Here is a 22,928-nt window from a genome sequence, read left to right on the forward strand (position 1 = left end):
GACCAAATTTACGTTGGCATTGATGAGGATTCTTGATTTGCAATTAGATCCTATAGATATAATATGTCTAGAGACAGATTATTATGAGGAATTGGCGGGACTAACGGGCATAGTTCAAATGACTCTGTACGCAACTGGATAGTCCTTTAACCAATCAGACCAACGATCCGTCGGTGGCGTTCAGTGGCCGCTATGTTGAAAGTAAAGAAGCTGCTTGGTCGCTTCTCTATCGTCGTCGTGTTAAACCAGCCAATAGGGCGGCAGGTAGATAAGCCAGTTTGTGATTGGTTCCTGCAAAATTGTGAACTGAAGCAGGAGAATTAAATGTGCAGGTTTCCAGACCGAGTGGGCGGGGCTTACCCAGTCTATTCTACTCCAACATAGTGTAACAAAAAAAGGTTAAAAGATTAGTAACGCTGTTTATGCCAAATTCCTACACTATGGTATGTAATGTAAAAATAGCAACATCAGACCATGTCTGTTCTCATATCACAATGATAAACTTTTTTCCTTGGTGTAAAGATTTTTAATAGTTCTATTATTGAATGGAAAAATAGTGCTCAGTCCCCAGGGGAGCATAGCGGAGCATGGCCCCTGACCCCACTAGGTTTTCAGCTGAGCAAAGTCTGGCTCCGCCTCTTTCCTCCATGAACCTCCTCCCTCTACCCTGTCATTCTGCACCACTGCCCTGCTCATTACTGCTCATACATGTCTCTGCTCTGGATTTTAAGATGTGTACAAGCCGCGACAACGTAGGCTAATAAGGCTTTAGAAGGTTTCATGTGTGTGAGAAATGGAGAAAAAGACTAATGTTGGTTTGCATGGACATCACCAGATTTGAAGTGCTTTACACTGTATATTAGGTGATCTATATTGAGCAGTTGGATTTGTTGCAAGAAACTTAACATCCAAAGCTGCAATTCCTTCAGTCAGAGCTGTCTAGAATCATTGTGTTCTATTAGGCATATGTGTGTTCTGTATTAAAATGCCTGCATGCGACTATTTTCTCTGAGCGGAGTATCAGAGCAGATAATTGGCCGTTATTGATCATCTCCCCCATCCACTCTTCGCAAAAGACCGCACGTGTGTGTGCGTGGGTGTGTGGGTGTATGTGTGTGTTGCTCGCTGCCATGCGTGTGAATGTGATACAGGGCGTGTTGGTGGGGGTTTGAGGGGAGGGCAGGCAGAGCTGGGCTGGGCTGGGCTGGCAGTCTTTGTTCCAGCAGGGATAAACGCCAGTCGCAAAACCGGGAAACGAGGTGAGGCTTCAGTCTTCCCATCTCTCCTCCCCTCTCCTTCCTTTGCCTGGATCCCTCCCCCTCTGTCTCTCTTTCTGCATCTTTCTGGCTCTCTCATCTGTCACTGCTGCCTCCTGAGTGGGCTCAGGGATGCTGCTGTCTCCTAGCCGGGCATGGGCCATTGCTGCTGTAGGCTCCATGTCCTCCCTCTGTGCTATCTGGACCCAACGGTAAAGACAGACCGTATCTTCTGCAGGCTGCAGCCTTGTTTCAGCACCGAGGATTCCTTTCTATATGTGTGGTTGTGCGCATGTGTGTGTTTAATGTGGGGGGTTGGGGGGTCTCTATGTCTCTATGTTTCCATAGAGACAGAGCTGGTGGAGAGAGTGTAAAGCTGGGCATGATTATGCTGAGTCAAAGCAGGCTTGACTGGCACACTGTCCCTCGTTCTTTTCTCTGAGTTTGCAGGGACATTACATAAACATGTTGTTGCTGCTATGCTATATTCTTCTTACACTTGTCTTTTTTATTTTACTGTGTAGATTTTGTCCTCACTGTATGTACAGTATGCAGGTGTAGTTCAGGGTGATTACATGCCATTGACTGTATAGGAGAACTTGTTTACCCGATGTTGCTGCATTTCTCATCTTCAAGATATCACGTGCTTGGTTTTCCTTGCTAAATGGATGCTGGCATCGCAGCTTCCTGTGTGTTCATCTGAGTCTGAATCTCTGTACAAGTCCAAACCAGAAAGCAGCTGCACATTAGCAGGTTGCCATGGTCCCACTGATGCTGGGCTGATTACATGGGTGCAGACTTCGGAGAGGTTTTTTAACTCATTCCAGTATTTCCTCCAATTTGAGCACCCTTCCTATAAATACTCATCTTTTCCAGAAGGTAAAATGTTGAAATGATAAGTAAAAAGAGATAGAGGTGGAGCAAGGCGGGGGCTTCTGTTCTGTGGGCTTTATACGATGATGGACAAGATGTCCCATGTCACCCTGCACCATATGACTGTTCTCCCGAGGTCCTGTAGCTGTAATAATGGATATGGCTAATGTTTGTAATTCACCATGTATTAATACATCCATGGTATTATCTTATGATACATCCGAGGGATGTGTGGATGCTGTAAAGCCTGTAACGTTGATGTAACGTCATTAGCATTTTCCTAACTGCCGGGGCTATCGGCTAGTAGCTACCATCAGCGGCAGCTAGCAGTTGAGTTGTGTTGACAACTATGTGTCACTCAACATACGTCACATACTCCGTTGCTCTGATTGGTTGTAGGTCTATCCAATTGAGTGCAGAGGCATTTTCTTTCCTGGTTTGGTTGAAACACCCCCCATAATCACAGCCTAATGGAACGGAATCAGACTCAGATTCTGACTAGAATCTAAGACCATGTCAGGCTATGGTTTTCCCAAATGATGGACAGATTTCTTTTAGCATTCTATTATCAAAGGGCTTGAAAAATAGTGCACATAGTTGCTGTAAATTCCAGACCTCCTCTAGATTTGGGCTGAGCCCCGAATGTTTACGTCTGGCTCCTCCTATAGAAAGAGATAGACCCATTAATCATTTGGGATGCAGCAAGGAATAATGTCAAGAATTAGCTGGTTATAGCTTCTGAAATATGAAAATATGATTGTTATATTTCATTGTACGCAGAATATCCTCACGTTGTGGACTTTTAGTCAGGCAAATCAACTGTGATGAGCACAAAGCTACACATAAATAATCAACAGCTTAAATGATAATTGAAACAATCACTAGTTGCAGCCCTTAACATGGATTGTGCATGGATAGGACTGAATATCACATGGGAAAATGCATGTCACATAACTCCCTGATGATGGTGAGAAGCAGCGGTGAAGCTGAAGAGGAAGAAATAAAAGAAAGCTGCTGACCATCCTTCATCCCACAGGAGGTCAGATGAACTCATGTTCCAAGTAAAAGCTCTTAGAGGGTGACATCATCGCTGCCGAGACATGCTGCATACTATCTCATACATTATATATATTTCACCCACTGCTCTCTGTCACTCTCGTTCTTTGTCTCTCGTATGCACTGCTTTGTGATCTCTGATTTGTCTCTGAGCAACAGCGTGCGGAGCTTCCTTACTGCATATTCGTGTGATCAATAGTCATTTACTGTCTGGTGTTCCTTTGTGAGTAAGAGGCCCTCTGAGAGTGTCCCATATTACGAGTCCCCAGCGAATACTGGAGAGGGTCTGTGCTAATTCACCCCGGCCGCTGTCAGACTCTCCAACACCTGCCCTACCTGATAATGTTGGAGTTTCTGTTCCTGGTTTCCATTTAATCCACACACTCTGTATATCTTTATCTGTATTTATATTTCCATTACAAGTACTTACTTTTCAATATTATTTATGGTCACAGGTGAATATAACTTATATTATGGTTACCTGCTTTCGCATTATCACTTTAATTACATATTCAATTTAATTTTAACGTCACTTACTACACTGCAATGTTGTTTTCTTGTACTATGGTAACTGCACTTTACTTTACTTTACAATACCTTATGTGATGCCACTTTACTTTACTTCAGTCTACCTTCTGCACATTGTCTGTAGTTTGCCTGTGTGTCTTGTGTGTTACTTGTTTGTTTTGCTTTCACTGTAGAGAATGCTGCTGTATCAAGGGAATTTCCCCGCTGTGGGATGAATAAAGTATCATCTAATCATCTAATCTAATCTAATCTAATGCTGTATATGATGGCTTTCTTTTCTAAAATTTCCCCAAACCGATACCAGTATTAGAAAATGCCTCCGATAATAGGTATTGGTGAGTACGCGATACTGCTGCCAGCGAAAACTTGCTGTGTAGATTTCAGGTTTGGTCTGCTTGTGGAGCTAATGGCATTTTGTCTGGGTGAAGAATTGATTGGCAGTTCTGCTCGTGGAGTGAAATGTTAATCAAAGCTCAATCAGTAATTTTGCCATAATTTACACTAGAGTTTTAATGTCATGCGTATTATGAATCATGGCCCCCAGACGCTCTCATGTCAGTCCATCCTGGAGGACGGACGACATGAGACGATAGAGTATGAGGAGAGTGTGCTGGTGTTACCCCACAACTCAAAAGAAAAAAATATACACACATCAGAATAACACAAATGCACATTAAAAAGGATCACAAATATGCAGAAAGTATTACAAGAAATAGAAAAATAGCATTAGTTATAATAATAATAGTGATAATAACAACATGTTTACACAATTAACACTAAACACCATAAACACACAATAAATATGCTTATATAGCTTGATGTACCTAAGGAACTGGCAACTGTCAGCATTATATCGTGATATAAATTTCTTTTTTATGATAGTTTTTATTGAGTTTTTCACATTATTCACATTAACTAACAAATAAAAAAAAACATTATTCCCCAAATACAGATTAAGTAATACCATCAAAAAGCAACAAAACATACACACACAACTGAGACCCCCCCCCACCGAACACTCTTGGATAGACCAAAGATGTCCATGTGCGATGAGAAACATTCCACTAACAGAGTAATCATAAAGTGGATGTTAACAGTACAGTAGGGTATCCGTCCATTTGTCCAGGTCAGAGGGGATCCCTGCTCTTCATGGATGTGTTTGCCTTTCAGACTGAGAGCGCCGTTGTGAAGGAGAGGGAACTGTCCCTGGAGCTCGCCAGAATCAGGGATGAAGTGGGTGAGTGGGGTACAGCGTGACAGGGACGAGTCATTCATGATCTAGTGTACTATACAGTATCCCACAAGGAGACTGGAAGTCTATTATACAGTATAGTCCCACAAGGACGGGAGGAGATGGGGACTGGGAATCCACTCTTCCAACAGTGTATAATTGTATAATAAACACTGTAACATTTTTAATTAGTTAGGTTTTTTTTTCCTCATGGTTTTTGAATAAATAGCCGTAAAGAAAATTTAGAAAGGTTCGAAACTTTGTTGAACAAAAATAAAAAAGTTTACAATTCAACACTCTTTATAAATATATCACTTAACAAGACAAGTTTTAACATCTAGACGTCATAACACAAAAATAATAATACAAATTAAATGCCAAAAGGGATGTTGTGTTGATTAACTTACAGTAAAACCTTAATTTGGATCTGGTGAAACCCACTCCAGCTCTACGTTGTGTTCTAGCTTTCAGTGTTGCACACTGGGAGCAACTGCAGCAGGAGAAGGAGGAACTGGAGCGGCGTTTCAAGGCTGAGCTGCAGGGATTGCGGGCTCAGCAGCAGAGGGAGCTGGGAGTGCTGGAGGAGCGGCTGAAGGTGCAGCACGGGGCCCAGGTCGAGAGCCTGCAGGCCCAGCAGCGGGCCGAGCTGGAGGAGCTACGGGTCAAACAGCAAGAACAGGTGTGTGTGTGTGTGTGTGTGTGTGTGTGTGTGTGTGGGTGGTGGTGTGTGTGTGTGTGTGTGTGTGTGTGTGTTTTAAAGACTGGCTATACGACAGCTAGTTTAGTCCACATCTGATTTAGTTATACTTCTCTTATCCTGTTTTAACTCGCTTGTGTATGCATTTTATTTATTATAGGGAATGGTTGTATTGTGTATGAAAATGTGTGTGTTTATGTGTGAGCTACTGAATACTCAAATATCCCGGGGGATGAATCAAGTATCTTGTATCTGTGAAGCTGTCCCTGAAATGGTCCATTAACCTAAATAACAACGAAGCTGATTCCTCCAGATTGAGGAGATGAACGAGAACCAGGAGGCGTCCCTGATGGAGATGGAGACGGCTCACGATGACACACTGGCCACTCTGCAGGAGGAGCATGCCAGGACCGTGAAGAGTAAGCTAGGGCTGCAACTAGGGCTGGAACGATATGAAATGTGAAACCAAAATCACGGCACTCAGATCCACAACCCTGTGTCCTGAGTGAGAAGGCAGAATTGCGACACACCCCTTCACCTCCCAGAGTTATCCTTCCTGTCCAGATCCAATGCTACCACATCTTTAAATTACTATTAGCATTAGTCCTTTTGGTGGCCCCTTTTGTCTGGTAATTTTAGCTAACTGTAAAGACAGCTAAAAGCGAGGTGGTGGGGGGGCTGACTGTGGATGTGATTTAGCAAGTGGAAGCTAAGTAAATTACCATTATATTAGTTGGCTATCTATACTATCTATATCTATTAAATTTGTGGGTTAGCCCAGAGTTGTTAATCTTATGTTACCCACCAAGAATTACATTAGCATTAGCATTAGCTACTTGTCAACCAGCACCTTTACAGTAGGCACCAAAGCACTTTTCTTCTTTGGTCCCCCTACAGGTTGGGAGGGGAATTGTCCGTTACTGTTATCATTACCATTATTCTTACGTCTCATTCCAACAAGATAATGAATCACTTAAACTATTGTGGAAACATTATTTTAAAAACAACCGGCAGAATGTTCACCATGCACCACCAAGCACCATGTTCAGACCTGACTCTCTCTGCTTATGGAGTAATGATTTCATATTTCCTGTGTCAGATCTGAAGATGGCCCATGAACAGCAGACCAAGTCTCTGGAAGAAGAGTTTGAAAAGATCAGACTGTCACTGCAGGTAAACGCTTAGCCTTTATGATTTGATTTTTTTTACAGATACATGGAATGTTACATTTTGTACTCAGTGGCGGGATTAACACGTTAATATCTGTGTGGTCACCAGGATCAGGTGGACACGCTGACGTTTCAGAACCGCAGCCTCAGAGATCGAGCCAAGCGCTTTGAAGAAGCTCTGCGCAAGAGCACAGATGAGCAGATTGTGGTAACTGTTGCATGCTATGGTACAGCAGGGGCGGAGCGAGGGGGGGCTACTGGGGCTCCAGCCACAAATTATTTGTCAAAATCCCCGAATTTTTTAAGTTTTTCAAATAATTTCAACTTTGTGTCATTTACCTTCAGTCTCTGTAACTTGACCGGAAAATCCAAAGTTCTATTCCTGGGGAAATATCGCCATTCATTCTGTGAATGCATGTTTCAGGATCAGTAATACTGTTCATGCCAAATTCCTAACCTACCTATGTTATGTAACTTAAATCAGGGCACCCAGATAGCTCAGTTGGTAGAGCGGGGGCCCACGTACAGAGGTTTACTCCTCAACGCAGCCGGCCCGGGTTCGAATCCAGCCTGCGGCCCTTTGCTGCATGTCACTCCCCCTCTCTCTCCCCTTTCATATCTTCTACTATCCTGTCAAATTAAAGGCCTAAAATGCCCAAAAAATAATCTTAAAAAAATATATATAGTATCATCAGACACTGCCTCTTTTAAAGAGTGTTTGGAGAATGTGTTGTGTTCGGGTTTCAGAATGATAAAGACGGAGAACAAATAGATACTAAATACAATGTATGCTTTGCAGGATGACTCAATCAAATGGCATGTAAAATAGTGCATATAGCCCCTAGACCCCCCCCTTATAAAGCAGACCACGCTACATTGTTTGTGCTGTAGTGGTTTTCACTCGGGTTATCTGCTCCGTCCAGGATGCGTTGGCACCATATAAACACATTGATGAAGACCTGAAGAGTCTGAAAGAAGTTCTGGAGATGAAGAATCAACAAATCCATCAACAGGAACTGAAGATCTCAGAGCTGGAGAAAATAGTAGGCTTCAACTTTCTGCTTTGGTTTCATTTAATTTTTAAATTCCCAATAGTCCCTAACATCTAGTGTAAGCTAATGACAGCATCAAATAAATACAAAAATAAATAAAAAGGCCGATAGCATTTTTTCCTCATTGTACATATCTTCTTATTTTTACTTTTTATATTGTTTACTTGAATGTTATGTTTGTCTGTGGACCAAATTGGTTAAAATGTCTTGTTGTCACCGTGGGATAGAGGGAAACGCAATTTCGATTTCTTTGTATGTTTTGACATGTGAAGAAATTGACAATAAAGCTGACTGACTTTTTTTTTGACTTTGAGCATGCAACCCCAGTATTTTATCGGAAAATGTCTCCTATGTAAACCTGTTATGATATTGCCTGTTTTACTTGTAATATAATGTCATACATCATTTGAAGAATTTAATGTTGTGCTTTTCTCCGGGGTTTTTGAGCAGGCTGAAAAGAATGTGTACCTGGAGGAGAGACTCCAAGTGTTACAGCAGCAGAACGAGGACCTGAAGGAAAGAATAGACAAGAACCTTGCTGTGTCCAGGTCAGAGAAGTCTACATGCACATAGAGCACATCTACAACCTAGTTCACACCACGTAGTGATGGACTGGGGTTCAGAAGGCGTATTGAGACAAATTAAAAAGAGAATATTAAAACCTTTAGTTGTGCTGCCAAAATTATTCATCTTAATATTAGATGTTTGTCAAAATACAAATACAACCTTGTGATTTTCTAACTATATTATGTACTATATATGGTATGAATAATTGAATGATTGAATGCATTTATTTGAATTTCACACAGTATAATATAAATATGATATGGTCCTTATATCAATGGTCGAGGTTATACTGTCTGTGCACATAGAGAGAAGAATGTTAGGTAAATACAGCAGTGGGGGAAAACGGCCAGATATTATAACTACCACCTTCAATTCAATATTATTAATATTGTTAGATACCAAGAGTTATCTCAGGACACTTTACAGATATAATGTACAAAGACCCAATTATTTCCCACGTTCATGCATTTGGTCCGAACCTCGGACAGAACCTGGCTCTTGGTAGGCAGCCATCTGTGTTCCACAGGCTCTGTATTCTGCAGACCACTCTACCTCTGTCTCCATTTCAAACTCCCTCGCCCCTCCCCTCCATAAAGTAGGCTACAGCCGAGCTGCCGTGCGTCCTGCTGGTCCTCGGGTGTTTGGGGTTGGCCGATTGAAAAAATCCAATCCAAAATTCTCTTCTGAGAAATTGCTAAGTAGCGCTGATAGATACAGTAGAAAGTCATTTGTTGTTGTGTGTGGCTGTGAGTGTGCGTGCATGCGCAGGCTGAATCGCAATCACGTCAAGACAAATCTGATTGGCCAATACGCACTGAAGACAAATTAAATCATTTTAAAATTACTAAAATTATCCCTATCTTCATCACACACCCCAAACATGACATAAAAAATATCGTGAAACAGAAACAACAACCACAGATGTTTATCATTTTATTGTCATCGCAGTTTTAAAACTTCGCCACTTCGCCACCCCCACTTCCTGCATCGACGGTTAGGGGTTGGAGACACTGATATACAGAAATATGATTCATATATAGTAAGTTGGCATGATGCGCCATAGCACTTATAGTAACAAGCTTGCAGCCTGTAATGTTTGACTTCTTGACTGCTGTGCGAGTCCACCTGTCATCTGATGGTCTCTATGTCCCCCTTCCCCTGGGCCTCTCCTTCATCAGGCAACTCTCTGAGGACAATGCCAACCTGCAGGTGAACGTGGTGAAGGAGAGCAACGAGAAGAAGCGTCTGAGTCGCACTAACGAGGAACTGCTGTGGCGTCTTCAGACCGGCGAGCTGAGCCCTCGCATGTCCCCCAGCTCCTCCCCCATCCATCGACCCTCCTCTGGCCCGGGCTCCCCGGCCCGCCCTCACTCCTACCATCAATGACTCTCTCAGTGGAAGCTCTTGTATCAAACGCTTTCTTTTATCTGGCATCGGAAGGCCTGTATTTTATTTTGTTTTTACTCTTTGCGACTGTTCCACTATGTAGACGGACGGACACATTTCTTTTTGGAAATGCCGCTCACCCATGTGGTGCATTTGCCAGAGTCCAGCCCCAGGAATTGTAATCTCTGACCTAAAGAATTGTATTAATCACGCCTCTTATTGTTCAAAAGGGAATTATCTGCCCTCCTCTTTCACTGTTGCACCTGAACGCCCCGTCTGAACGAAGCAGACGTGCTGTGATACTGCAGCGGATTACAGACCCGGTCGTTGTGACCTTCAGAGAACAGGATCAGGGTCCCGGTGCCTCATTTCCATGTTTTTTCCCCTCCCATCTACATCACCGCCTTTTCATCCAGCGCTCAGGATGATGGATGTACGAGACATAGCAAACATCAAAAGTGCAACAAGGAACACAAGAAGCGCCTTTGCCGTCCATTCTCTCCCACCAGCAACGTCTATCTAGGCATAGGCCAAAGTTTAAAAAATCACAAAACTACCTATATTAAGATTCAAAGTGTGGATTCTTCTCTGGGGTGTGTTAATCTTTCCATGCTGAATTATTTCATATATCAGGAGTGTATGAATGACTACCCGTTTAACCTCAATCATCCATCCTACTTTTCTCCTAAACTACTGGATATCAGCGTTGACCTGAAACGTATATTAATAACAACAGCATAAGAAGTGGAGCTGCAAAGATTAATCCATTTGTTGTTAACTATGAAATGAATCGCCAACTATTCTGTTCATTGATTAATGGGTTTATTCCGTCTTGTCAAATGTGATTATGTTCTAGTTTCTTCTCTTTGTGTCAGATAACTGAACATCTTTGAGTTGTGGACAAAACGAGACATTTGAGGACGTCATCTTGGGCTTGATTGACAGTTTTCTGACATTTTATAACCAAACAAACAGCAGTAACCCTTTACTTGAAGGTATCTACACAAGAGTGACATGACACAGTCATGACACATGACCCCTAACCATAACTATAACCCTAACCATAACTTGTCCGGACAAAGCCAAATGACACTTACTCAAAGAAGCGTTGTTGCTAATGTTTATGACATGTTCATGACGGTGTCAGGTCACTCTTGTGTAGATGCCTTCAAGTAAAGTGTAACCCAAACAACTAATCGATTAACCAAGAAAACAATCGCCAGATTGATCAACGATGAAAATAGTTGCAGCCCTAATGGACCTTTTTCACAGCAGCCATTTTGACTTGTCATAATAGAAAAAGCTGAAGTTGATAATCTCAACGATAGCTCGGTTCCATTAAGTGTCCCAGCAAGCCTCTCCTAAGTGGAATGCAGCCATCAGTGATGGTTTTGAATACACCTGGGCTTTTCCTACAATGACATGTCAACATGTCTGCCGTGAAAAAGGTCTATGACAACTCATAATTCCATTGAACTGCCGACAGTATAACTATAGTATTGTATATAATTTTGTAAAAACACTGTACATGTATGGCTCTCTATACAGCATGTTCTGTCTTCCAGTAAGGACTTTTATTTTAGGATTACCTACAGTGTGACAATATGGAGCCGAAGGGTGATGGGGCAACACAAGTGACCTCTTATTCCTAATAACACAGCCCAGGGTTCATTCAAATGAAACCAAGAAATTGCAGACAAAGGGTGCCTCTCACTGGTCAGTCGGGATAGGAAGACATTATTAATTATTTCCCACAAAATTGCAGGATCTGAAGAAACCACCAAAGAGGAAGTCATTAAACACAGCGTTCATCTGTTACTGTAGCTGTCTGGAGACTCGGCTGTCATTCATGCAGACATTGCAGTCTAAATGTGTTGGCCTGGAAACATCCAAAATCAAAAGTCACTTATGTTGCATTGGTACACTTCTTTTTCTTTCTCTTTCTCTTTCTTTAAGTGTACCTTATCAGTGCTCTTGCAGCCGACTCAAACCTTTGCTGTCTCTGTTTTCTGTTTTGAAATTCATCCCAGAAAACCTAGTGAGCAAACGTGATGGATGATGCTTTAATGCTTCCAAAGCCTTCTTCTCCATTTGTACATCTGATTGACCTTTTGGCAAAAAATTCAGTTGAGAGGGAAAAATTTGACTTTTAAGAACTAAAATGTTAATTATGGAAATGGAAATAAATAAGAAAATCGCTCAAATCTGCAAGCTGTTACCTCATTTCTCATTGTAGATAATAATCTCAGGTCTTGGTGAGAATTATGAGTCATCAAACGGAAGCAACTGCCATAATTTGTTTTTGTATTGATTGTATTTTTATTTATTTTTTAAGCTTTTGCTCATGTTCAACGGTCTGCTTTACAAGATATCCTTTTTGTAGAAAACGATTTGGATGCACAGAATTTGTAGAAATATTTTAAAGAGCACAGTGCAGTTAGCAAATATATACAAATACATTGAAGGAATATTGCTTTATTATAATAATGGGATAGAATAATATACTCCCCCCAGACAGGAAATCTGCTCGACTAAGGCTTTGGTTGTAGAGGAACTTGGTGGTCCTCACTGTGTTCTGAAAGGATGGAAATGCTATTTCTCTCCATCAGGTTCTCCCATGGCACTGACTGCCTCTGTGTCCTGTGGACATGACTCATCTACTGAATGTTCGCTTACAGTTTACATCCAATGTCAGAGAAGGTTGGTGTTGATTGGACTCCTGTTGTAAAGATTGTATTCAGTATTTCAGAAATTCCGGCTCTAGATACGTTTATATGAAAGCATGTCTTTATGAGGTTACCGTGCACTGTTCTGTGTTTTACTTTTCTTGTGAATTTCATTGATTTATTTGTTGTCCTCCTCAAGATCTGTAGCTTAGTTGGTTACCATATTGTGGTCAGTGATGATGAGACACTAAAGTCTACACTGTATATGTTGCACTTTGTATTTAAGTATTAAATCACAATAAGAAGACACATGTACAAATATGAGTTCTGGTGTGAGTAGATCTTTAGAGGGGGGAGTGAGTCACACGTCCAAGTCTCAAGTCACTGTAGTCAAGTCACGGCTATAAGTCAAGTCATACAGTGGGAAGTAGGTCAACGATTTATATTTTCTCCCTAGCAAATGTTTAACCAGCCGATTTATTTATCTAAAAAGACACGTTCACCTAGCTTCGTGAGTTTTGTAGTGACATGTTAGACGTTGTGGTGGTCGTGTCCCTGATTTCTGAGCTGCAGACCACTGTTGTCTTCTTACTCCAGTCATCCACTATATAATCATTGAATCCAGATGGTATTAGTTTTGGGATAACTCCCCCCATGACGGCTGCCTCCTGCAATGACCTCTGCTGATCTGCCCCGCTCTGGAAGTTTGCCAGAAAAATCATCATCATGTTTCAAAAACAAAATGTTGTTCCTCAATGTCTGGAAAAGCATAATACTACATTAATAAGAAATCAAGGTCCTTCGAGTCATTTGTCTCTTGAATAGCAATTCAAAGTCAAGTTGTTTATCATTGTAAGAAAAGCAAGTCTCAAGTCCTCAACTTTGTGACTCGTCTGACTTGAGTCCTCCACCTCTATGAAATACATAATGATTCTCTTCTGCAAATCTTGTCAGGAGGAACTTTCTAGAATAAGTGATCATGCAGACTGCTAGGTGTCTTAGACCTTACACTGTCTAAAAGAATGCCACTGAAACTTATACGAATGAATGAATATATTTGTATTATTGTGTCGTGCATAACAAAAAATATTCCCCCCGAAACAGGATTACATAGACACCATTATTCACAGCAAAGGACCAGATCCCAGACTAACAACATAAATTGCATAATATTAAACAAATAAACCTTCTTGTCATTTTTCCCATGCTTTAACAGTAACAATAACAAGACAACAATGATGTCATTACTTCATAAAATTCTGCAATATATCAATGGGCATGGGGAAGATGATGGTGGAGTTCTTCTCTGCTGCGATGGTGTGGAGGGTCTGCAGGTAGCGCAGCTGGAGAGCAGAGGGCGACTCCGAAATAATCAGAGAGGCTTCTTTCAGAGCCCTGGATGCATTCATCTCTCCCTCTGCAGAAATGATCTGGAACACACACACACAATCACACAATCATTACGTTTTACAAATGCTCCCTCTCAGCATCCCTCTTTTTTCACTGTTATAATTCATCAAGAGACAAAAATAAATAAAATCTTGCAATGCCCTCTAGAGGAGCCAAAATAGTAAGTAGTTATTATTTCCAGACTCCCCATATTTTGGTTCTAGTTCGGATCCATTTATTTTGATTGACAGCTAAGCCATTGATTGGTCAATCGGCCACACGGTAGTTATTGTGGGTGTGGTATGATTAATAAAGGGAAGATGGAATCAGGAGTATATTTTTTGGAGTCCTAGCATAAGTTGAGACCAAACACCTTGTTAATCTCATTTCATATCAATAAAGAATCCATCAGTCACCTTGGCTCTGGCCTCCCGACTCGCTTCTGCCTCCGCTGCCATGGCTCTCTGCAGCTGCTGGGGCAACTTCACATCCTTGATCTCCACCCGCTCCACCTTAATACCCCACGGGTTAGTGGCCACATCCAAAGACTCCTTCAAGGAAATAAGATAATAACATCGGAAAAGTATAGCATGTTAAAAAAAGTTATAAAGTAAACGTAATAGTGTAGAATGTTGAAAAGAATAATGGCAAGTATATTAAGAAACGTCATAGTTTAGTGTGTTGAAAAAGTGATAAAAAGTGGCAAAAGTATAGTATGTTTAAAAAATTCCTAGTGTAGTGTGTCGAAAAAAGTAACACAAAAGTCATAGTATAGTATGTCCAAAAAAGGGAAAAATTCATAGCACAGTATGACGGAAAAAGTAAGAAACACAACCAGTACGGTCTTCCAAACACTTCAAAGTGTTTGAATGTCTTTCTGACTTCTTCACCTAAATTCACCGATCATTTGAAAGAATTGAACTGTCAACCTCAAATCTGTGTCTGCTGCTCAGCATCTTATCTTGCTGAGCTATATGAGAAAACCTGAAAGATTTCGTTTGCTGTTGTATTCATTGTTCACATAGAGACAGAAAATCAAAACGCTCTAAAGACTGAACTGGGGATTGATCCTTCAACCTCAGATTGTGTATTATGAGCTGAGTCAGCTATTTATCTTGGTGAGCTATTCCCAAAGCTTTCATATGACTTGTTCTTTCAATCATTTGTTGTTCTTACCGGCAGTGGAGCGGCGTTGTGTATCTAAAAAAGTCATAGTATATTATGTTGACTTTTTTTTTTTAAAGTCATAGTACAGCATGTTAAATGAAGTGATAAAAGTTCATGGTACAGCAACCGGGGCTTGAACCATGGGCATGAGTCTGCAGTGCCTACTTGCAACATTGCTAACCACTGAACCACTGTGACATGTAAGTATGTGAGAACAGTCCTTTCATAGTAAGTCAAGGGTCATTACAAAGTCCTAGTACAGTATGTCAGAAAAATATGATTAAAAGTCCCAGTATATTAAGTTGAAAAAGTCATTGAATACTATGTGAACACAAAAGTAATGTTAGCTGTAGTTGCTCAGTCTGTTGGGTGTTGGGTTGAGAACTGGAGGGTTGCCAGTTTAAGTCCTGTATGGACCGTGGTATGGTCTTGGACTGGTTGCTGGAGAGGTGCTGGTTCACTGCCCAGGTACTCCTGACTAAGGCCCTGGACCCCCAAATGTTTGGGGCATGACTTTTTGGGTTGTTTTTTTTTTGCAAGGTGGTAGGGGAAGACACATCCCTGATTGGCTCGCCGTGACATTCTTACCCTAACCATAACCAATCCCACTCCTCTTGCCTAAACCTAACCAACCCAACCAGTAGTAGCCATTCAAGCTTGAGTTCCTTAATGAATATTCATGAGTCTTCCCCTACATTCCTGCAAAAAAACAACAACTCATACCTGGGGCGCTGTCCATTGACATCTCTGCATTGGTGATTGAACAGGTACTGAGCATGGGTGTGTAATGTGTCATCAGGGTGAAAACATTGTAATTTCCCTTGCAGGATAAATAAAGTATAAATTACTATAATTACATCGATAAATGGTCACAGTATAGTATATTAAAAAAAAAAATGAAGATGTCATAGTATAGCATGTCAGAAAAAATCATAGTTTAGTGTAAAAGAAAGATAAAAAAGTCATAACATAGTATGTCAAAAGCATTCATAGTGTAGTATGTTGAAAAAGTGATATAAAAAATCATAGTATAATATGTCAAAGAAAAGACACCCTAGTGTTGTAATCTAAAGAAGGCAAAGTATTGTATGCAGAAATAAGTTCATAAAAAAGTAATAGTATAGTTTGTTGAAAAAAAGTGATAACGTCAGAGTAAAGTATGTTTGAAGAAGTCATAGTAGAGGATGTTGAAAACAGTCACAGTATAGTAATATCAAAAAAGAGATGAAAGTGATAGAAGATTAAATGAAAACGTTATAGTATAGTGTATAAAAAATTTAAAACGTTATACTATTGTTTGTTGAAATAAGTCATAAAAAAGAGTGTATGAGAGTAAATGAGAGTATGTCGAAAAATGTTAGTGTAGTATATAAAAAAGTGAGCGTAGTGTGTTGAAAGGCCTTTAGAAGTCATAGTATAGTATGTCGATTGAAGTGATTAAAAGTCATAGTAAAAAGTATGTAAAAAAAAGTCATAAAAAATGTTAGTATAGTAAGTGAAAAAAAATCCTAGTATGTTGGAAAAAGTGATAAAAAGTCCTAGAATATAATGTCGATTGGAATATTTCTGCATGCATGTGGGCCAGTTTGAAGGTGAAACCAGCTCACAGAAATACGCTGGAATGTGTAAATCTGTTAGAAGTGTCTTACAAATAAGGAGTAGATTGATGGTTCCCCAGTCCCACAGAAGTAAACAGATGACATGTGTGAGGACAAGAAGAAAAGTGTAAAGGAGTTATTCTGATGTTCATAGAGACACTTCACCCACAGTAATCTTCATTGAATTAATAACGCTGTCTAAAGAAGTTGTCTGGGTCATCATGTGTGAAGTCTCCACCATCATGTCTGGTTATGTCATTACAGAATACTATTGCAAATAAAAAAAAGTGAAAAACAAGTCATAGTATAGTATGTTAGAAAAAATGATAGTATAGTATTTTAGAAAAAAAGAGATAAAAGTTATAGTATGGTATGTTAGAAAAAAGTGATAAAAGTCATAGTATAGTATGTTAGAAAAAAGTAATACAAGTCATAGTATAGTATGTTAGAAAAAAGTGATAAAAGTCATAGTATAATATTAGAAAAAAGTGATAAAAGTTATAGTATAATATTAGAAAAAAAGTGATAAAAGTCATAGTATAAAATTAGAAAAAGTGATAAAAGTTATAGTATATATGTTAGAAAAAGTAAAAAAAGTCATAGAAATTTGAAAAAAGGATAAATTAAATATAGATGTTAGAAAAAAGTAATAAGTCATAGTATAGTATGTTGAAAAAAAGTGATAAAAGTCATAGTATAGTATTTTAGAAAAAAAGTGATAAAAGTCATAGTATAATTTTTAGAAAAAAGTAATAAAAGTCATAGGATAGTAGGTTAGAAAAAAGTGATAAAACATAGTTAATATTTAGAAAAAAGTGATAAAGTTTAGTGTAGTAGTTAGAAAAAAGTGATAAAAATCATAGTATAGTATGTTAGAAAAAGTGAAAAAGTCAAGTAAAATATTAAAAAAGTGATAAAGTTATAGTTATAGAAAAAAATGATAAAAGTCATATAAAATTTAAAAAAAGTGTAAAATCTAGTATTATGTTAGAAAAAAGTGTTAAAAAAAGTATTAAAGTTAAAAAAGTGAAAAGTTATAGTAATATTGAAAAAGGGTAAAAGTCATAGTATAATTTAAAAAAAGGTAAATTATATATAAAATTAAAAAAAGTGAAAAAAGTCATGTAATAAAATTGAAAAAATTAAAATTTTGTATAATAAGAAAAAAGTGATAAAAGTCTATAAATATTAAAAAATGTAAAATCATAGTTGTTTAAAAAATGAAAAAACATGTAAATATTAAAAAAAAGTGATAAAGCATGGTATATATTAAAAAAAGTGAAAAATCTAGTAAGTATGTTAGAAAAAAGTGATAAAAATTATTTAATTAAAAAATATAAAAATTTAGTATAATATTTAAAAAAGTGTAAAAGTCTATATATTTTAGAAAAAAATGTAAAAATTAAGTAAATTTTAAAAAAAATGATAAAGTCTAGTTAATTAGAAAAAATGGGTAAAAATTTTGTATAATTAAAAAAAAATGATAAAAATTATAGAAAATTAAAAAAAGTGTAAAAAATCTATTATATGTTAGAAAAAAAAGGAAAAAAATCCTAGTATGTTGTTTTAAAAAAAAGATAAAAATCTAGTATAATATTAAAAAAAATGTAAAGTCTGTATGTATTTTTGAAAAAGTGATAAAATTTGTGTAGTATTTTAGAAAAAAGTGATAAAATTTAGTATAATATTAGAAAAAAAGTGATAAAAGTATAGTAATATGTTAAAAAAATGTAAAAGTCATATATAATTTTAAAAAAAGTGATAAATTATAGTTTTTTAGAAAAAAAGGTAAGTCATGTATTAGTTAGAAAAATAAAAGTCATGTATAGTATGCTAAAAAAATGGGAAAAAACATAGATAATATTAAAAAAAAGTTAAAAGTCATAGTTAGTATTTGAAAAAATGATAAAAATCCTAGTTAGTTTTAGAAAAAGTATAAAGTCATAGTAAATTTAAAAAAAGTATAAATCAAGTATGTATTTAGAAAAAAAGGGATAAAGTCTATTAGTATGCTAAAAAAGTGATAAAAGTCATAGTAAAATATTAAAAAAGTTAAAAAGTCTGTTAGTATTTGAAAAGTGATAAAAATCATGTATTATTAAAAAAATGATAAAAATCTATTAATTTAAAAAAATGATAAAATCCTAGTTGTAGTTAGAAAAAAATAATAAATCATATATAATTTTGAAAAAAGTGTAAAAATCAAGTATAAAAAATTTGAAAAGTGATAAAATCATAGTATTATGTTAGAAAAAAAAATAAAAGTCTAATAGTTGCTAAAAAAATATAAAAGTCATAGTATAAAATTTTAAAAAAAAAATGATAAATCATAGAATATAGTTAGAAAAAATGTAAATCAGAGTTTTAGAAAAAGTAATAAAAATCATAGTTGTATGTTTTGAAAAAAGTGATAAATTTTGTATAGTTGTTAAAAAAGTGATAAAAATCAAAATAAAATATTAAAAAATGTAAAAATCATAGTTAATTAAAAAAATTTAAAAGCAATATAGTAGTTTTGAAAAAGTGAAAAATTTATATAAATAAATTTAAAAAAATGATAAAGTTATAGTATAGTATTTAGAAAAAAGTGATAAAAGTCTAGTTGTAGTTAAAAAAGTGATAAAAATCTAGTAAGTATGTTTAAAAAAAGGGAAAAACAAAAATTTCTGCCCCCCTATGGACCTTATTATCTGGATTTCACCCACCCGCTACTGTCTATTCCCTCTCGGGCGACGCAGTTCTGGGTTTTTGGGACCGAGACTTCCTCAGGGTGGGGTTTTGGGCAGCATCGGGTGGATAAGTGTCGTTGGCACGTTGGCCACAGATGAGATGGGCATGTATGCGGGAAATACCCACCCCCTCCCAGACCCCGTACAGAGTCCCCCTGTCAGGTCGCAAGGGGATCGCCAGGAAATGACGTCTATTAATGAATGTTGAAAGCGTATCAAAGGGGGAGGAAATTAATTCTTTGTCGTCCATCATGTATTTTTGTTTTGTTTTGTCTGTTTGTTTCGTCAATGCATATGACACCATTAGGTGTACCTTTTAATGTAAAATGAATGAGTGCTGTATGACTGTCTTTATGTTGGTCCTATGTCATTTGCCTAGGGACTACAGAAGAAAAGGAGTTATTTTTAATAATTCTGGATTATTTACATGGGGATTTTTATACACCAATGTTCATAAATATGCATGGTCCCAATCAAATAAACCAATAAAATAAAAATATATATATAGACAAGCTTTGGAGAGACACAAATTATATCCCTACACTTGATGTAAATACAACAAATGCAAAAAAAATAATAAAAGTACCTCTTGTGGAGGGATGTCAAAGGACACAGTTCTCAGGTCGACCTTCACAAAGGTATCCGTGCATGGCAGAATAAAGAAAAGTCCTAAAAAGACATAAACACCCTGCTTAGCACTCTTTGAACACTAAATTGCTATTCCTTGAGCCAGGAGCACCATGAAGTGGGTTCAACTGATGCAACTACTGGTTCATGAAGCTCCATTTGGACATAACTACCAAACAGATCAGTATGTAAAACTTTCTGAGCAGCCTTCTTTTCATGTGCGTAACACACTGAGCGACAGACCTGGCCCTTTAGGTTTCCTGTCGGTGATCCGGCCGAGTCTGAAAATGACGGCTCGTTCATACTCCTGTACTATCTGGATGTTAGGAACACAGCCAGAGAACAAAAAAAAAAGACAAAGAACAACAACAAATTAGCATAATGCTGGTTTCTGTCAGAGCTCAACCACTGTGTGTAACATGCACATTTCATCATTGGATTGGACCAACAATGAGTTTTTGTGAATCCGTTTAAATTGTATCCTCTCTGTGAGTCACCCCACCTAAATGTCCCTGGTTCTGGGTGACACCTGTCCCCTTTATATATCAAATCAAAATGTTCTTTACTCAAAACAGCTTCTAAACTGTTTGGCCAGACTGATACAATTAGTCAAATTATTTTCTGCCAAAGGTTCACAAGGGAAATTTTTTAAACTTGGTTGGAATTTGAAAACATTATCATAAAAAAGATCTAACTCCACCTGTATAGGTATAACCAAATACTGGTCGAATCACACAACCGTGTCCTGAGAATATACTCCACCTTAACACACAGAAATATTGTGAGCGGGAAGGTCGCTGTTACAAAGAGGAGGGACATGAGGACCAGCAGCCAGCCGAAACATCCCAGGCTCCTGGTGTTTTTAGCTGGAGACAGAGTAAAAAACATTTTAGAACTTGCATTGACATAGTAGTCATGACAAGACTGTCGAGTCTGAGTCAAGTCTAGAGTTCCAGTCTTCGAGTCCGACTTTAAGTCCAAGTCTCCTAAAGGATAGTCCGAGTCGCCGTTACCTGAGTTTGAGTCAGAATCAAATCACGAGTCCAGAGAATAATGACTTGAGTCAGACTCCAGTATGAGTCCAGGACTCAGGAGTTCATGTGCAAGTCCAAGTCTAGTCACAAGTCCAGGTCATCCGTGTGCAAGTCCAGGTCTAGTCACAAGTCCAGAGAACAATGACTCCAGTATTCCATCACTGAAGAGAGATACATAATTGTGCAAATTTTTCATCCCAATTTTTTGAATTTTATCATGATAACCTCTGTTCTACATTAGTGAGCAATCCGATCCAGACCAGAGGTTGTTGTGTTGGTCCCCTAATTAAATATGACCCACTGGGACAGCACCTGTTACAGAGGGACACAAAACATCCATGCACTGAATGCAGTAATGCTACTTCACATACACCGGAGTTAAACTACTGAACCTATTGATGCCCCATCCTTAATGCTCACCCTGTGATGTTGTTCTCTTTTTCAGTAATGTGTTTAGTATTCAATCACTTAGAAAATGTCGTTGCAGTCCAAAACACAAACACAGGGAATAGAGGCTCAGGCTAAGATCTGAGATGCAGTGAATGTTGCTGTAAAAGATAGAAGCGGGGACATTTTGGACTTCTCAGAGCAGTTTCACTGGAAAATACAGTCACACTCAGTATGCAAATGTCCTGATTTTGTGCAAAAATTAGGACTATTACAAACAATAGACTTGGATTTGAAATGGACATGGAATGTTTTCATTATTTGGTTTTAATCCAAAATAAAATGACCAAAAAATCGTAAATTTTAAAAAATCATACAAAATAGAATCCCAATTTAGAGACTGAATCCGGTTAATTGGACAAGGTGCTAGTGTGCCAGCCAATCAGTATAACAGATAATTAATATAATTAATATTGTTTTGTTTGTTTTTTGTTTTGGTATTTTTGCTATGTCTAGTTTTCTCCTTCTCTCTTTTCTGCTTGCATATTGTAGTGCCGTAACGTTGTATTATTAGTGTGTAGCATTAAAAAAAGAGATAGACAATAATCAACACTGTGAGCAAAAGAACAAAATGCTTTTTTAACGATCATAAAAAGTATTTACCTTCGACACTCTCCCCAGCGCTGATCTCCAGTTTACCCTGAGTTACCATGTCGGCCGTGCTGGACGTTGGAGAGAACATTAGTCACTTTGTTGCCAGGTGTGATGGTGCAATTGGAGCGGCGCCGCACCTGTTTACCTATCTGTTCTCACTGCAGGGTGTGGGTGGGGCCTGTGCCCTTCCCTCATTACCCGACACACACACATAAACACACACACACACACACACACACACACACACACACACACACAAACACACACATACACACACAGACCTGTTCCTGCTGTTTGACCCGTAGCTCCTTCAGCTCGGCCAGCAGGTAACATAACCCACAGAGCCTAACCCCCCCCATGTGGGTTTTTGTATTGGAAAGCTCAGCTATTGTGCTTTTCCATTATGCACCTACATTAATTTCTAGGAGTCTGACACCTGGTGTGTGTAGCTTATGAATAAACAATAGGTGGCATCCAAGTCGTGAAACATGAGCGCTAGCACTAGAGCACAGGGAGATGTGAGCATGCTCATGTCTGTCCTCCCTCAGAATGGAAATATACTTATTTATCCATCTATTGTCCCGATGCACCTCAGCTGGCTCGGAAAATGTACCAAATTTAAAAACAAAACACAAAAAACAACAAAGAAAATATTCTTCTCTTAGATACATATTTCTTGAGTAACTGAAAGTTATGTAGATAATAATTACAGTATGTAAAACAGTTGGACGGCAAAGGAAAATCCAAGTCATTTCTCAGATGTCAGTGAACTGTCTGTGTGTGTGTGTGTGTGTGTGTTGTGTGTGTGTGTGTGGTGTGTGTGTGTCTGACCTACAGAGTCAAAACAAACATGTGAGCTGCT

At 38.3% G+C, this 22,928-nt stretch overlaps 2 protein-coding genes across 3 annotated transcripts; one reads left to right on the top strand and one right to left on the bottom strand.

Annotated features, from left to right (window-relative positions):
- The first annotated feature begins 1,327 nt into the window (after positions 1-1,327).
- Positions 1,328-12,784, top strand: mtus2b (microtubule associated tumor suppressor candidate 2b). 2 transcript variants are annotated; one of them, XM_032504271.1, is made up of 9 exons: positions 1,328-1,468; positions 4,884-4,950; positions 5,409-5,623; positions 5,955-6,060; positions 6,741-6,814; positions 6,920-7,018; positions 7,734-7,853; positions 8,310-8,410; positions 9,608-12,784. In XM_032504271.1, exons 1-9 carry the CDS (start codon positions 1,412-1,414, stop codon positions 9,813-9,815), a joined length of 1,047 nt encoding a protein of 348 aa, XP_032360162.1. In that variant the 5' UTR covers positions 1,328-1,411; the 3' UTR covers positions 9,816-12,784. The 2 variants fall into 2 exon arrangements, with proteins under 2 accessions (XP_032360162.1, XP_032360172.1); XM_032504281.1 differs by having other exon boundaries at positions 8,313-8,410.
- Positions 12,785-13,522: 738 nt separating this feature from the next.
- On the bottom strand, positions 13,523-22,248 carry stoml3a (stomatin (EPB72)-like 3a). The gene is made up of 7 exons (XM_032509681.1): positions 22,076-22,248; positions 20,754-20,857; positions 20,235-20,307; positions 19,951-20,033; positions 19,345-19,519; positions 14,287-14,426; positions 13,523-13,911 (listed from the first exon to the last, which is right to left on the bottom strand). The coding sequence occupies exons 1-7, from the start codon at positions 22,152-22,154 to the stop codon at positions 13,726-13,728; spliced, it is 840 nt and encodes a 279-aa protein (XP_032365572.1). The 5' UTR covers positions 22,155-22,248; the 3' UTR covers positions 13,523-13,725.
- Positions 22,249-22,928: the final 680 nt, after the last annotated feature.

This window comes from Etheostoma spectabile, chromosome 3, assembly GCF_008692095.1.
Source record: "Etheostoma spectabile isolate EspeVRDwgs_2016 chromosome 3, UIUC_Espe_1.0, whole genome shotgun sequence".
NCBI lineage: Eukaryota > Metazoa > Chordata > Actinopteri > Perciformes > Percidae > Etheostoma > Etheostoma spectabile.